Source organism: Aythya fuligula, chromosome 29 (genome assembly GCF_009819795.1).
Source record: "Aythya fuligula isolate bAytFul2 chromosome 29, bAytFul2.pri, whole genome shotgun sequence".
Taxonomy (NCBI): domain Eukaryota; kingdom Metazoa; phylum Chordata; class Aves; order Anseriformes; family Anatidae; genus Aythya; species Aythya fuligula.
Window position 1 is genome coordinate 2229291 of NC_045587.1, and position 13451 is coordinate 2242741.

General features: G+C 61.2%; 2 protein-coding genes and 2 non-coding genes across 5 annotated transcripts; all 4 read right to left on the reverse strand.

Annotated features, from left to right (window-relative positions):
• Nucleotides 1-681: 681 nt before the first annotated feature.
• On the reverse strand, nt 682-3817 carry ATP5F1B (ATP synthase F1 subunit beta). The gene is made up of 10 exons (XM_032204869.1): nt 3658-3817; nt 3288-3470; nt 2766-2940; nt 2461-2582; nt 2041-2225; nt 1798-1956; nt 1563-1685; nt 1267-1479; nt 956-1157; nt 682-865 (listed from the first exon to the last, which is right to left on the reverse strand). The coding sequence occupies exons 1-10, from the start codon at nt 3797-3799 to the stop codon at nt 768-770; spliced, it is 1602 nt and encodes a 533-aa protein (XP_032060760.1). The 5' UTR covers nt 3800-3817; the 3' UTR covers nt 682-767.
• On the reverse strand, nt 2297-2370 carry LOC116500037. Its single transcript, XR_004254259.1, has one exon. It is a non-coding gene; the product is annotated as a small nucleolar RNA SNORD59 (small nucleolar RNA).
• Nucleotides 3166-3240, reverse strand: LOC116500038. Its single transcript, XR_004254260.1, has one exon. It is a non-coding gene; the product is annotated as a small nucleolar RNA SNORD59 (small nucleolar RNA).
• A 367-nt stretch (nt 3818-4184) lies between the features above and the next one.
• On the reverse strand, nt 4185-12826 carry PTGES3 (prostaglandin E synthase 3). Of its 2 annotated transcripts, none has more exons than XM_032204866.1 (8): nt 12803-12826; nt 7912-8025; nt 7671-7740; nt 6959-7057; nt 6669-6758; nt 5908-5970; nt 5503-5527; nt 4185-4964 (listed from the first exon to the last, which is right to left on the reverse strand). In XM_032204866.1, coding segments are annotated over exons 1-8 (483 nt in total). In that variant the 5' UTR covers nt 12805-12826; the 3' UTR covers nt 4185-4944. The 2 variants fall into 2 exon arrangements, with proteins under 2 accessions (XP_032060757.1, XP_032060756.1); XM_032204865.1 differs by lacking the exon at nt 12803-12826 and adding an exon at nt 9578-9696.
• Nucleotides 12827-13451: the final 625 nt, after the last annotated feature.

Sequence of the window (13451 nt, forward strand, 5' to 3'; positions counted from 1 at the left end):
CCCGCGGCCCCTCGTGATGGCAGCGGCCGCCCCCGCCCCCCCGGGACGCGCCGCCATTTAAAGGGGCCGCAGCGCTTTGCTGGGGGGGGGGTGCTGCTGGGAACAGCTCCAGGCAGCGCCTGCGTCCCCCCCCCTTCCCGTAACCCCCTCCCCGCAGGGATCCCCCCCCCGGGATCCCTCCCGCCCCCCAGCACCCAGCTGCACTCCCCGGGCCGGGTCCCGGTGCCCCCCCCCCGCAGGGTGTGACCGCGGCGGCAGGGAGGGCCCGGGCAGCCCCCCCGGGACCCCGCAGACAAAGCCCCATCTGGCAGGGCCGGCCGGGAGCTCTTTGTGCTGCAGGAGCCGGAGGGGGGGGGGGGAGGGGGCGGCCCCCCCGCTGCAGGCAGCTGCCAACCTCCCCCCCCCCTCCCCTCCGAGGCCCCAGGTGCGGGGGGGTCACCCCCAGCTGCTGCGGGCCCCCTGGTAGAGAAAGGCCCCGTGGGGCTGGGGGCAACGGATCCAGCCCCCCCTGCACCCAGCTTGGCTCTGCCAGGCACTAGGATGGGGTGGGGGGGGGGCACAAAGCCCCCACAGGGTTGGGGGGGGGGGTGGGAAGGGCAGCCCGGTCCCGCTGCCACCCCGGGCAGGGGGCTCACAGGGCTGCTGCCCCCGCCCCCTGGCACGCAGGGCCCCCGGGGCTGTTTTCACCAACGTTTTATTGGAAATTTTAAATACTTTTTTTTTTTTGGGGGGGGGGGAATCCGGGGCGGAGGGGGGGGCGGCCCTGCTCACGCGTGCTCTTCGGCCAGCTTCTCCGCCTTGGCCACCGCCTCCTCGATGGGCCCCACCATGTAGAAGGCCTGCTCGGGGAGGTGGTCGTATTCACCTGGGGGGGGCACAGCCATCAGCGGGGGGGGGAACGGGCAGAGAGCCCAGCTCCTCCCCCCCCCAGGAGTTCTGGGGGGGGCTGCCTCACCTGCCAGGATCTGCTTGAAGCCCTTGATGGTCTCCTTCAGCGGCACCAGCTTGCCCATGTGGCCGGTGAAGACCTCGGCCACCTGGAAGGGCTGCGACAAGAAGCGCTGGATCTTGCGCGCCCGCGCCACCGTCAGCTTGTCCTCCTCCGACAGCTCGTCCATGCCCAGGATGGCGATGATGTCCTGCAGGGACTTGTAGTCCTGCAGGGCGAGGCAAAGCGGGGTGGTGAGTGGCCAGGGCAGGGCTTCCTGCAACCCCCAGCCCCCCTCCCAGCCCCTTTCCCCGCGGGGGCTGCCCCGTCCCCCTCACCTGCAGGATCTTCTGCACGCCCCGGGCCACGTCGTAGTGCTCGGGCCCCACGATGTTGGGGTCCATGATGCGGGAGGTGGAGTCCAGCGGGTCCACGGCTGGGTAGATGCCCAGCTCGGCGATGGCGCGGGACAGCACGGTGGTGGCGTCCAAGTGGGCGAAGGTGGTGGCGGGGGCGGGGTCGGTCAAGTCATCGGCGGGCACGTAGATGGCCTGGGGGGGCAGAGGGGGCGGTGGGAGGGAGGTGGGGGCAGGGGGAGGTGACCCCCGCCCGGTGTACCCTGCTCCAGCGCTACCTGCACCGACGTGATGGAGCCCTTGCGCGTGGTGGTGATCCGCTCCTGCATGGTGCCCATGTCGGTGGCCAGTGTGGGCTGGTAGCCCACGGCAGAGGGGATTCTCCCCAGCAGAGCTGACACCTGGGGGGGAAAGGAGCTGCTGAGAGCCCTGGCGGTGCCCACAACGAGGGGTCCGGCCCCGCTGCAGGGCTGGGCCTGGCCCCTCCCCGGCTGCCTGGGCTCCAGCACCGACCTCTGAGCCAGCCTGGGTGAAGCGGAAGATGTTGTCGATGAAGAGCAGCACGTCCTGACCCTCCTGGTCCCTGAAGTACTCGGCCACCGTCAGTCCAGTCAGAGCCACTCTGGCGCGGGCGCCCGGGGGCTCGTTCATCTGCCCGTAGACCAGGGCGACCTGGGGGGGGTGACAAAACCCAGCGTCAGCACGGGCGCCGCACCGTTGGGACCCCCCCTCACCCCCCGCAGGCCCCCCGCGCACCTTGGAAGTGGCGTCTTTCAGGTTGATGACCCCGGACTCGATCATCTCGTGGTACAAGTCGTTGCCCTCCCGGGTTCGCTCCCCGACTCCAGCGAACACCGAGTAACCGCCGTGAGCTTTGGCCACGTTGTTGATCAGCTCCATGATCAGCACAGTCTTGCCGACGCCAGCACCTCCGAATAAACCTGGGGGGAAAGGGTGTCCTCCTCAACCCAGAGCCCACCCGGCCACCCCGGGGGTCTCCCTTCCCCCCTTTCCTCCTCAGATAATTAAGCGTTGCTTCAGCAAGCTCAGTAGAACGAAAGTCAAATTGTTCCTCATCAGCGAAGGAAGCTGCTGCACGGGGACCGCTCCCCAGCCCTGGGGTGGGCACGGGGCCCCCCCACTCTGGGCACTCCCTTTCCACCGGGTGCCACCTACCGATCTTGCCACCCTTGGCGTAGGGGGCCAGCAGGTCCACCACCTTGATCCCCGTCACCAGGATCTCCTGCTCAACGCTCATCTCCACGAACTCGGGGGCTTCGGCGTGGATAGCAGCAAACCTGCAGCGAGAGGGGAGAGAAGCTGAAACACAAATGCAGCAGGGACATGCACAATCCAGCTGCGTGCAGCCTGGGGGTCTCTGAGCGCTTGAAAACTGCACGAGCCTGGCTGCTGCCAGGACCAGAGCCCCCCACCTCCAAACCCTGCGTGGCGCTGATCTGCAGTCCTGCAGCATCACTCACTGTTTCGTTGTGATGGGACCCCTCTCGTCGATGGGCTCCCCGATGACATTCATGATCCTGCCCAAGGTCTCAGGGCCCACGGGGATCCGGATGGGCGCGCCGGAGTCCAGCACCTTCTGTCCCCTCACCAGGCCTTCTGTCCCGTCCATGGCAATCGTGCGCACAGTGTTCTCCCCTGCCAAGGCCCAAGGACAGCCTTACCGCAGTGCCCTCGAGCTGACCCTGCAGGACAGCTGCTGCCATCTCCTCCCGGCCCTGCCAAGGCGGCGGTCAGCAGGGGGGAGGACTGCAAGGAGCGGGGCCAAGGAACAAAACGAGCAAAAGAAACACCGAAAAAAAGCCCAGGACAGACCCACCCCTCAGCTGCGGCGGGCCGCAGCCCCCCAGCAGCCATTTTCCTCCTCCTCAGACTGCAATGCGTGGCTTCAGCGAGCTCAGAAGAACGAAAGTCACCGAAATTCATCATCACGGGAGGCCCCCCCAATACCGCACCCCCCCGGGGCAGAACGGGCGGCCACTCACCCAGGTGCTGCGCCACCTCCAGCACCAGCCGGGTCTCCCTGCCCTGCACCTCCAGGGCGTTCAGGATGGGCGGCAGCCCCTCGTCGAACTGCACGTCCACCACGGCGCCGATGACGGCCACGATGCGCCCGGTGCTGGCGCCGGCCTTGGCGGCGGGGGCGGGCTGGGCCGCATAGCGGCGGCCTGCGGGGACAGGGGCGCGGGTCGGCGGGGGCCGCACCGGGGGGCAGGGGGCAGCGCCCCGGAGCCCCGCTCGGCGCCACGCGGCCCGGTGCAGCCCCCACGCGCCCCCCGCCCCGCCCCGGTAACGGCCCCGCGCCCCGCAGGCCCCGCAGGCCGCAAGGTGACCCCGCGGCGGTTCCCCACTCACGGCTGCCGGTGGCGGCGGCCGGGCCGGCCCCGCGGCTGAGGAGCAGCGGCAGGAGGCCGTTGGCCGGCCCGGCCCCGCGGCTCAGCCCCGGCCGGGCGGCGGCGGCGGCGGCGGCGGCGCAGCGACCCGCGAGCCCCAACATGGCGGCGCCGACTGAGCCCCTTCGCCCGCCCGCACGGCGCAGGCCTCCGAGGGGCGGGGCGTCTGCCACGCGGCACCGCCCGCCGCGCGCGCTCATTGGGCGGAGGCAGACCCGCGCCCGCCGTGCCCTCGCTCCCATTGGCCGAGCTCGCCGTCGCTCCCGCTCTCCGCTTCCTCGCCATTGGGCCGCGCGCCGATCGCTCTGCAGAGGCGCGGCGCTGATTGGGCGCTGCTAGAAGGGCGGAAGGGGCGGGCGCGGAGCGCACGTGCCCCGCCCGTGTCCTTGGGCGGGCGCGGTGACCGCGGCCTCGCGCCCCCAGCCCCCCCCCCCCCCCTCCCCGGCGCCATCTTGGAGCGCCCCGTGAGGCAGGAGGCCAGGCCAGGCGTGGAGTCTTCAACAGTTTATTAGAAAGAATGCAGACAATAAAAAAATCCCCGCTGCTCTGAACACAAACTGAGGTTGTTTTTGTCTCGTTCTGCCACAAGCCGCTCGCACCAACCACTGCCGGCGGCCACCACCTTCCCCTCAGCGGGCGCCGTTTGGTCCCCACGCCCAGAGCAGGGGGCTGGGCACTGCCTCTGAACACGCAACTAGCGATTAAATACCCAACAAAGCCAATTTTGTTTCCTTTTTAATAAAAACATTAGTGGAACACACCTGAAGACACCACAGAGGTATTGCGCATCACCTGTTACATTTTGTGACCCAATTAGCTAACGGTGGTTTCAGCCAGTTTTTGTTCCAGGTACAAGCTTAATTTTGGATCTACCTGCAGGCCACAGAGGGGGGGAAAACGCCAATTTACCGCTCGACGTAAATTCCGAATTCTCCCGTTGTAATTACATCTGCTACGAGGCAAGGAGGCTCTGTAAACTTTATTGCAACTGCTCTGTATCGATTGCCTACACCTCAATTGGTTTTTGGAAGTCTGGAAAACGGTTCATGCATAACATTATTGCCTCTCGTGGCTTAAGACTGCCCCGCACAATGGTACACACCTACCATCAGTGAAGCCATTTAAAATGGACTGAAAATGGGTTAAAGGATGCAATATCTCCCTTTAGGGCTATCAACTCAGGAATTCTTATCTCAATTATGAAATGTGATGAAGTTCTTTCCCCAAACCCTGAAGACAACAGTTTTTCTTACTCCAGATCTGGCATTTCTAGAGGGAAAAAAAAAAAAAAAGAGATTAGTTTTTTTTTTTTTTTCTTTAAAAAAATAAGCTCCCAGGAGCCCCATTATAGCACACGGAACACAAAGGAGAAGATACAGCCCTTGAGCAAGTCAGGCATAAGGCAGTTTAGGCTCTCTGACCTCCCCACTGCTGGCACTCAGTGTGGAGCTGGTTCCTTGCACATCCGATCTCCGTACAGCCCCTGCTGTGCGAGTGCAGAACCCACACAAACCAGGCCAGCGCCGTGAACGCTAAAGCTCCGTGTTGGTAACGGCTGCTTTTACGGCCAAAGCCTCACCAGGACTGCAGCAGCCTGGGAAGGTCAAACTAATATTTCATGCTGGAGCGCTAAGGCTTTCACTAGATTATATCGTCTCATGCTGCTGGAGCAAGGCACTGGCATTAGCTGGCAGCCTGGATTTAGCAAGACTGACAGAACAGCACATCTGCTGGCTCTGCACAGCTCCCTCAACTACCAGCCCCCAGACTGTTGCACAGGTGCAGAAAAACACAAATGCCAACTTACTTTCATCATCACTGTCTGGTGAGTCCTAGAAAGAAAAAAACAACATTAACTGGAGCCGACTGAGCTCGGGGGCACTTTCAAAGCTCAGTGTAGCAAGCACACTGTCAGTAAGCGTATTTCAAGGGACTACATGACACGCTTTGGTTAAGCTTTACCAGTACAAAAACAGACTTGTAATAACCAATAATCTCTGCAGAAAAGTATGACGCCGAGCTGCCCAGGACACTGCAAGCCTCGATCCAGCTACTCGAGGGGATTTTGCCAGACTACATCACTTACCCAAAGTTTGGCAGTCTGTGCTATTAACTGCACTGAAGTGGGGAATGCAACTTCAACCTCAGCACGTAGCAGTGAACGTGCAGAGCCCTTAGCCAGCCCTACACACGTTTACTGCAAAGCACTTACATCATCTGCCCCATCTACTTCTGGTAGGTCTACGTCGTCATCTCCACCCATGTTGTTCATCATCTGCTCAAGAAAGATAATAGCCACGTTATACGGAGGGGAGCCAACTCCAATCATTAGGGGAACACTAACAATCTATAAATAGCTTGAAATTGCTATAAACAGCCACCTGCTGCTTTGACAAATCTTGCTGCACCTAAGCAAAAATTACCAGGTGAAGAGGCAAGAAACTTTACACTGATTTAGTGCCGAGATGTGCAATGGGACCAGCATTTGTTTCATATTTGGTAATGAGCACACACCGACCATCTCAGTGCAGTGCCAACAGCTCACACAGCATGGGCTCAAGCAGCTGGAGTCTGCTCCAGAGCTGAGGTGCTTTTTCCTGCCCTGGGCTCTCATTTGTGAGCACTGCGCTCTCTACACCTGTCCAGTCAGCTTTCACACTGCACTTATTAGACAAACTGGAGCAAGCCAGTGCAGCACGGCTGCTACTCACACACAGCCAGCTATGCTCCATGACACCATCAATTATTTTTATAAATTAAGTTAATTTTGCTCCAAGCAACATTGTCCAGGTGGCACCAAGTGGGAAACCAAGAGCTGTGCCTCAGCTAACTGGCAGAGCTTGCCCTGAGAGCAACGGCCAAGAAAGCAGGAGGAAGAGCAGGCCAAGGAGTATGACTCCCTGTAGCTGTCACCCTTTGCCCACACGCCACCCAAAAGGAAACCCAATCCTCCAGGTATTCATCTTCCTATACCTCGGAAAAGCGATCAAAATTGGACATGTCTTCATCTGAATCATCTTCCCAGTCTTTCCAGTTGTTGAAATCCACGCTGAGCCAGTTGAGCTGTACATCAACACAAGAAGTTATTGACAGAGAAGCAAGAAATGAACTGTTACTACTCAAAGTCCCTTAGAACTGCCATTCTGATCAGGAGCATGGCAAGTGAGCCGTTAACTGCTACGTAACTTAAACACGACCCAAAATAAAAATAAAATAGGGGAGACATCAGCCACTGCTCTGGCCATCAAAGAGCCCAAACCCACCTTTGCCCTCTCTTTCGTTAGCCTTGGCCATGCCTGACCAGATTCTCCTTTTCGTAAACAACACAAGATAGATCTGTCTGTTCTTTTATGCTTTGATTCCTGGAAGAAGAAGGGAGGAAAAAAAAGCAAGCATCTGTTAGTATTAACAATCACTAACATTGTGGTGACACACTGTTATTAGATTCATTTCTTTTAAGCTATCAACTTATCCTTTGGCTCAAAAATACTGCCTGCTCTTTAAGCTACGACCAGTACTGCAAACAAGTTGTTCCTCAGACTGTAAGGACATGCTTAAACTCAGATACACAGAAGCACCTTTGGATGGCTGTAAGGTGATGTAGTATTTGTCAGAGTAACTCCCGTTATGAACAGATCCATACAAATTCAAAACCCAATGGTATGCTTTTAGTCAGAACACCGCTGCACATCAAACCATCACAAAATGGAGCCAGGCGGAGCGGCACCAGTTCTGTTTGGGACTGCCTGAACGTAACTCGGGCAGTTTTATAGCACCCCTTACTGCCTGCACACATGGACAGGGGGTGACAGCGACTATCATCAGAACTGGAAGCCGTTCAGATGCCACCTGTCAAGCAACAACCAATGAATCCCTCCTGAGCAGCAGTTTGCTGCAGAAGGGTGGGTGGTGTGCAGCAGAAGGAGCTGAGCATTCTGGACACAGCAGTAAGAGAAGAATGCAGAGGATACTCACATTTGGATCAATATTATTAAAAAGGTCGATTTCGTTTAAATGTTTAAAGTTATCACTTCCTCCAAGACAACTGTTAAGAGAAAACAAACACATCATTAGCAGGAAATGTCTTACAGCACAAACATACTTCAGTAATATAGAATAAACATAGAATCTTTAAGAATAAAATCTAATCAGCATCAGCACAGCTTTGGGGCACCCTTGTGCCTTTCAGCTTCGTGGAGGCCCAAGTTACACTCACCTGAACGTAAGTTTGGATTTTTCAAAATTTACATTAACGTCTTTACTGTCTTCAACGCAAAATTCAATAAAGACGTAGTCCCTTCGGTCGTACCACTTCGCAGAAGCGGGCTGCCTGCAAACAGACCGGTCAGAAGAAATTCAGATTAGGATTTGTATCTTTTCCCAGTATTTAAAAGATTAAAGCCTCAGCCTTCTGCCGCCAGGTAAGCTTCACTTTACCTTACGTTTCTCCTGATATGCAGCTATAGAGCAGTTTGAGTTTTAGTGCATGTAGAGAACGTTAACTAAAGGACTTCCACCTGTTCTCAGAAGTGCCACAAGCTTACAATTAACAATCTTTTAAAATTTGTTTAAGGCACAAGGGCTGGAGAGGAGATGGAACATTCAGGAACTTTACCAGGACCAAAACCCAGCTGAGATCACCGCTGTGAAGCAGGAGGAATCGCTGCTCTGACCCTCGCTACTGCGTCCTACAGACACAGACTCCAACGCCGAGCTGGCTGCCATCCGAGGCTCCCACTCCTGGCTTCCCCCAGGCATCAGAACGAGCCGCAGCCCATCCACGGCCCGAGAAACGCCCCTGAGCAGCTGCGTTCACCGTTCAGCAGCAACCACTCACCCGCCAGACAAACGGCGACGCTTGAGCGCGGCCATCCCGGCCCCAGCCGCAGGCTCCGGCCGCTTCCCCTCCTTCCCCAGCCGCTGGAGCCCAGCCCCGAGCTCAGCGTCCGCATTCCAGGGCCGAGCAAGCGGCGCCCAGCGGGAGCTGCTGTTGCTAAGCCACAGGCGATCGCGGACGCTCTCGCGCCCCGGCCGCGTTCCAGCACCGCGCGACCCGGGCTGGAATTTCACAGCCAAGGCGTTGCCAAGCCAGGACCGACTGCGCTCACCTGGGCGCTCAGCGCAGCCGCACGGAGCTGGAGGAGCCGAGCACCGGGACGCCGGGAACGCTCCCAGCCCTGTTGCAGGGCGGGGACGTTTGGGCTGCGAGCGGTGCAGCCCGAGAGCAGAATTACCTTTCCAGAACATTCCAGGTGACACCGCTAAGCCTCCAGAACAGCTTTGGACGCACCTGCTGTCAGCAGATTCAGCCCTCAGATACGGGGCTCAGCCACGCTGCGACAGGTCGGGTTAAGCTCGCGCCTCCCCGGGGACGCCCGGGACCAGCGGCAGCTCCGCTGCTCGCAGCGTGCATGGACAGCAGCCGAAAGCTGCAGCTTGTCCTGAACAGGGCAAAAAGGTGACGGGGTCACAGCTGCTGTGGTTTAGCTGCAGAAGGAGCGCCAGGAGGAAGGGCTTTCAGAGAGAAAAGCAGATGCTGAAGTCCCCTCGGCCATCAAATGACGGCACCAGAGGAAATCCACCCACCTGGCGATCCTCGCACCACTTGTAAGATTCCGCTGGTTTCATCCTCACAGGGAAATGCTCCTGCCTGCTCCGAGGGCTGCCTGCAGCTATGAGCGCCTGATCCCAGCCAGGAAGCCATCCCTCAGAGCGGGCAGTTCTGAGCACAGCCCTCGCCTCCCAGCAAGCCGCTGCCCCTAGGGGCGAAATCCTCTCTCCCCTTTAGCAGCACTTTTAAGAAATACTGCGGGAGCCACCGATTTATTCAGATAAAGGTCAACGGCAGCAGCAGTTTCCTCACTAGGGTATTGAGTCCTTACTGGAGACAAGTTTCCTCTTCTCCTGGGGAATGCAAGGCTCTTCGAGGAAGGGTGAGGCCATGTCCAACTTGCTCAGCCCCCCCGGCTGCTCTGTGCCTCCTCATGCCCCCCAGACCCAAACTGCTGCGCCTGGGCACCAGCAGAGGATGAATCCCGCTGCTCACAACGTGGTACGTTGCTCAGACGTGCTGCTAGCAGAACAGAAATTGCAGTGTCCCTGCTAGCGATGGTGCCGGGGGCTTTTGTGCACGGCATCAACACTTCGCGAGTGTTTCCCAGCGTCAATGGAGACATCCCCGGCCTTCCCGGGGGGAGCTGCACGCATTCCTCAGCCGTGTCGCTTCGGTGTGGCCGTGACCTTGATTTCTTGCCAGGCTCAGGCGTGCCGAGGCAGCGCTCACTCGACTTCCAAACCCTTTATGAGCTACCCTAGAGCTGAAGGAAGCTCGCGGGCATCGAAGCCACACAAAGAGGGATGAAACCAGAGAGTTTAGCTGAACAGAAGCCGCGCTTCTAACAGCAAACTTTGGTTGCCTCCCAGGCATGCAGTGCCTCCCACCCTGCAGGCGGTGACTGCATCACGCACAGAACCAGTCAGCCCAGTCCTTCCATCCAGTTCTTCTCCCCTCCTGCGGTGGGTTTACTGGCAAGGTTTTGGTAGCAGGGGGGCCACAGGGGTGGATGGAGAAGGGCCCCAGGATGGAGAAGGGCCCTGCTGCTGGCCAGAGCCGAGCCAGTAAGGGATGTTGTTTGTGCCTCTGTGAGAGCAGAGTGAAGAAAGGGAAAAAAAACTGCTGGGAGAGTGAAAGGAATGAGAAACAGCCTTGCAGGTGCCAAGGTCAGAGAAGAAGGAGGGGGAGAGGTGCTCCAGGCAGGCAGAAGTGCCCCGCAGCCTCTGGTGAGGCCCCTGGTGCAGGAGGCTGTCCCCCTGCACCCACGGGTCCCGCATGGAGCAGATCTCCACGCTGCAGCCCGTGAAGGAGCCCACACAGGAGGAGGTGACCTGGCAGGAGCTGCCGCCTGCGGGGGACCCGTGCTGGAGCTGAGAGCTCCTGAGGGATGGACCTCGTGGCACACAGCCAAAGCTGGAGCAGTTCCTAGCTCCCTACTCTGAGTCTGTTTTGCCCGTCACGATAACTGTTGACTGATCTCCCCATCCTTACCTCAGCTCTCGAGCCCTTTGCACCGTATTTTTTCCCCCTTTCTCTTTGAGGAAGAGAAAGAGCGACCGTGGTGGAACTCGGCTGCCCACCCCAGTAAAACCACCGCACCTCCCATCCCCTCCCCCCAAACGGAGGACGGACGCTGCCTCCAGCTGCCTGACGAGGTGCTTTTAATTGTGACTTCGCATCCAGAGCAGCGCAGGCCACGTGAGAGCTGCCACCAGGAGGGGTGGATGGGACGAGTCTCACCCAGCCGATTCGCCTCGCTGCTTACACCGAGAGGAGGCCACCGCACACGCCGAGGCCAACGGCGAGGAGCACACGTGCTCAGCGCCCTTCGGAGAGGTGCTTCCCCCACGCCCACACAAAACCCTGCTCTGTTCTCTCACCGGCACGGAGAGACACCAGCCGGGCTTCCAGACAGAGTCGTTTGTTAGGCGGGGAGCCCCGCACTTCCTCCTTCCCGCTCAGCTGCGCTGCTCGCATGGGACCGGAATAAATTAATTTCCCATTCCCTCCGCCCTGTGCCAGCAGCGGCAGCTCCAGCACGCAGCCCGACCGCGCAGCGCAGGGCCACAGAACGAGGCCCCGCGCCCCGTAAGGACTTGTCCCAACTACGCCTGCTGCCACCCGCATGTTTTGGGGCACTTCCTAAACAGCCGCAGCCATCGTGCACCTGTATTTAACACCTCCACCAGCTGTCACTTCCAGGGGACACCACGACGACACCACAGATCAGCGCTCTCTTCCCCGGGGCTGAGAAGCCCTGGACGCGCCGTCCCTCTCCCCAGCCCAGCGGCGGGTGCAGAAGCAGAGGTCCTCGCATCCTGTACCCACGGGCTGAACCACAAGTCTTGCTGCTCGAGGCCGTTCGAGAAGTTTCCAGACCTGCCCACGTGCTTTTCCTCGTCCGTTCTGCGGGCTGCGACCCACCGGAGCTCAGCCTTCTATCCCGGAAAGCATCCGGACGGCTCCTACAGCACTCGGCTGCCCAACGAGATTTTCACCCTCAGACAGGATTACGAGAAAAGCCATTTAGCTCTACAGGTGGCAGCAAGAATTTTGGTTTACATAACTAGTTTTGCTTTCGTTTTCGTACCCCAGCAAATGCGATGCTTTTTTTTTTTTTCTTTTTTTCTAAAAAAAGCAACGGTTTCAGGATGATGTATTCTGCAAACACTACGCGAAGAGCTCCAGCTTCGTTACTTTCCTCTCGCTTTCAGTCACATTAATGGGGAGCAGCCCCGGACTCAGAGTTTCGGAAGGGCTGCGGAGAGGTAAAAGCCTCACCAGCGGCAAGGCGGCAAAAAGCTCACGTGTGCTGCTCCCCGGGGCGGCAAACGCTTCCCTCGGTGCTTTGGGCAGTGAGACCAGCTCAGGAGCGCGCCGCCGTTCTCGTGGCTTAAATCACCGCGAAGTTCTCGGGAAATTCAGGCGTAGTTTTAGGGAAATTCAGCGGGGAAAGCTGCCGGGAGCCGGGCGGGCGGCGCGCCTCCTCCTCGCTGCTTTCGTTTCGCTCCGAGCCACGGCCACGCCGCGCTGCTCGGCTCCTCCACCGCTCCCCGACGGCCCCCGGTGCTGCCCTGGGCCACCGGAGCGGCGGCTCCCGCCCGGGGCCGGTGCCCCGCTACCCCCGGGGGCCTCTCCCTCGGTGCCCGCTTTAACATCGCAACGGGGAAACCGCGCGGGCGGCTCCCCTCCGCCGCCCCCCCGCCGCTCACCGCGAGCCCCGCGCGTTCCCCCGGCCCCGCTCGGCCCCGCTCGGCCCCCCCGGTGCCGGCCCCGGCTCCACCCTGCCCCGCGGCCCCCCCCGGGCGGCTCCGCCCCGGCCCCATTCATTGCCCGCCGCCGGTGCCGCTGCCCCGAGGAGCGCTGCGGGCAGCTCCCGCCCGCCCCACGGCGCCTCCGGCGGGGCCCGGCCCGGGGCCACGCGGCGGGGCCCGGCCAAGGTCACTGCGCGGCGCCTCCCCCCCCCCCCCTTCCCCTCCCGTCCCCTCCCTTCCCCTCCCGCCGCCACCGGCGAGGCCGCGGCCTCCTCCCGGCGCCCTCCCGCGGGCCTCACATGGCGAATGGCGGCGGCGGCTGGCGCTCCTCGGAGGGACGGGGGGAGCCCGGCGGGCGGACAACCGGGGCTGCTCCGGTGCTGGCGGCGGCGGCGGAGGGGCGGGGGCGGGGCCGGGGTCGTGGCCGGGGCCGGTCGGGGCTCGGGGGCTCCGCTGCGGGTCGGGGCTCGGCGCGGCCTCGCTCCCACAATGCCCCGCGCGCTCCGGCGGCGGCGGCGCCCAGCGCTGGTGACGCAGCAAAAACCCCGCCGCGCCGCCTCCCGCCGCTGCGCATGCGCGCGGCCCGCCCGCCGCCGGCCCCCCCCCGCGCCCCGCCCCTCGCCGCGCGCGCGGGCTCCCGCTCCCTCCTCCCTTCTAGCAGCTTCTCGGCGCGCAGGCGCCTTGCGCGCCGTTCCCCCCCCCCTCCGAGAGGGGGCGGGGCCGGCGGTTGCCAAGGCGACGGAGGGGCGGGGGGCGGTTGCCGTGGAGACGGGGAGGTCGGCGGTTGCCATGGCGACGGGGGCGGCCTGGGCCTAGGCCTTAGGCCTGGCTCTAGGCCCTGCTCTAGGCCCGGCGGGGCCCCGCTGCCTCCCCCCGCAGCCGCCGGCTCTGCCCCCGCCGTTCATTCGCTGCTCCCCTGCCCGGCCCCGTGCCTCCGGCTGAGGCCCA

Coding starts and splice junctions, on each gene's coding strand:
- ATP5F1B (XM_032204869.1), bottom strand. CDS start 3,799: ATGTTGGGGCTCGCGGGTCGCTGCGCCGCCGCCGCCGCCGCCGCCGCC. Junction 1,480..1,562: donor GCTCCATCACGTCGGTGCAG/GTAGCGCTGGAG, acceptor CTGCCCCCCCAG/GCCATCTACGTGCCCGCCGA. Junction 1,158..1,266: donor GCGTGCAGAAGATCCTGCAG/GTGAGGGGGACG, acceptor CTCGCCCTGCAG/GACTACAAGTCCCTGCAGGA.
- PTGES3 (XM_032204865.1), bottom strand. CDS start 9,681: ATGAGGAGGCACAGAGCAGCCGGGGGGGCTGAGCAAGTTGGACATGGC. Junction 8,026..9,577: donor GAAGAGGAAACTTGTCTCCA/GTAAGGACTCAA, acceptor GTCTGTTTGCAG/GCAGCCCGCTTCTGCGAAGT. Junction 6,759..6,958: donor TAACGAAAGAGAGGGCAAAG/GTGGGTTTGGGC, acceptor GTTGATGTACAG/CTCAACTGGCTCAGCGTGGA.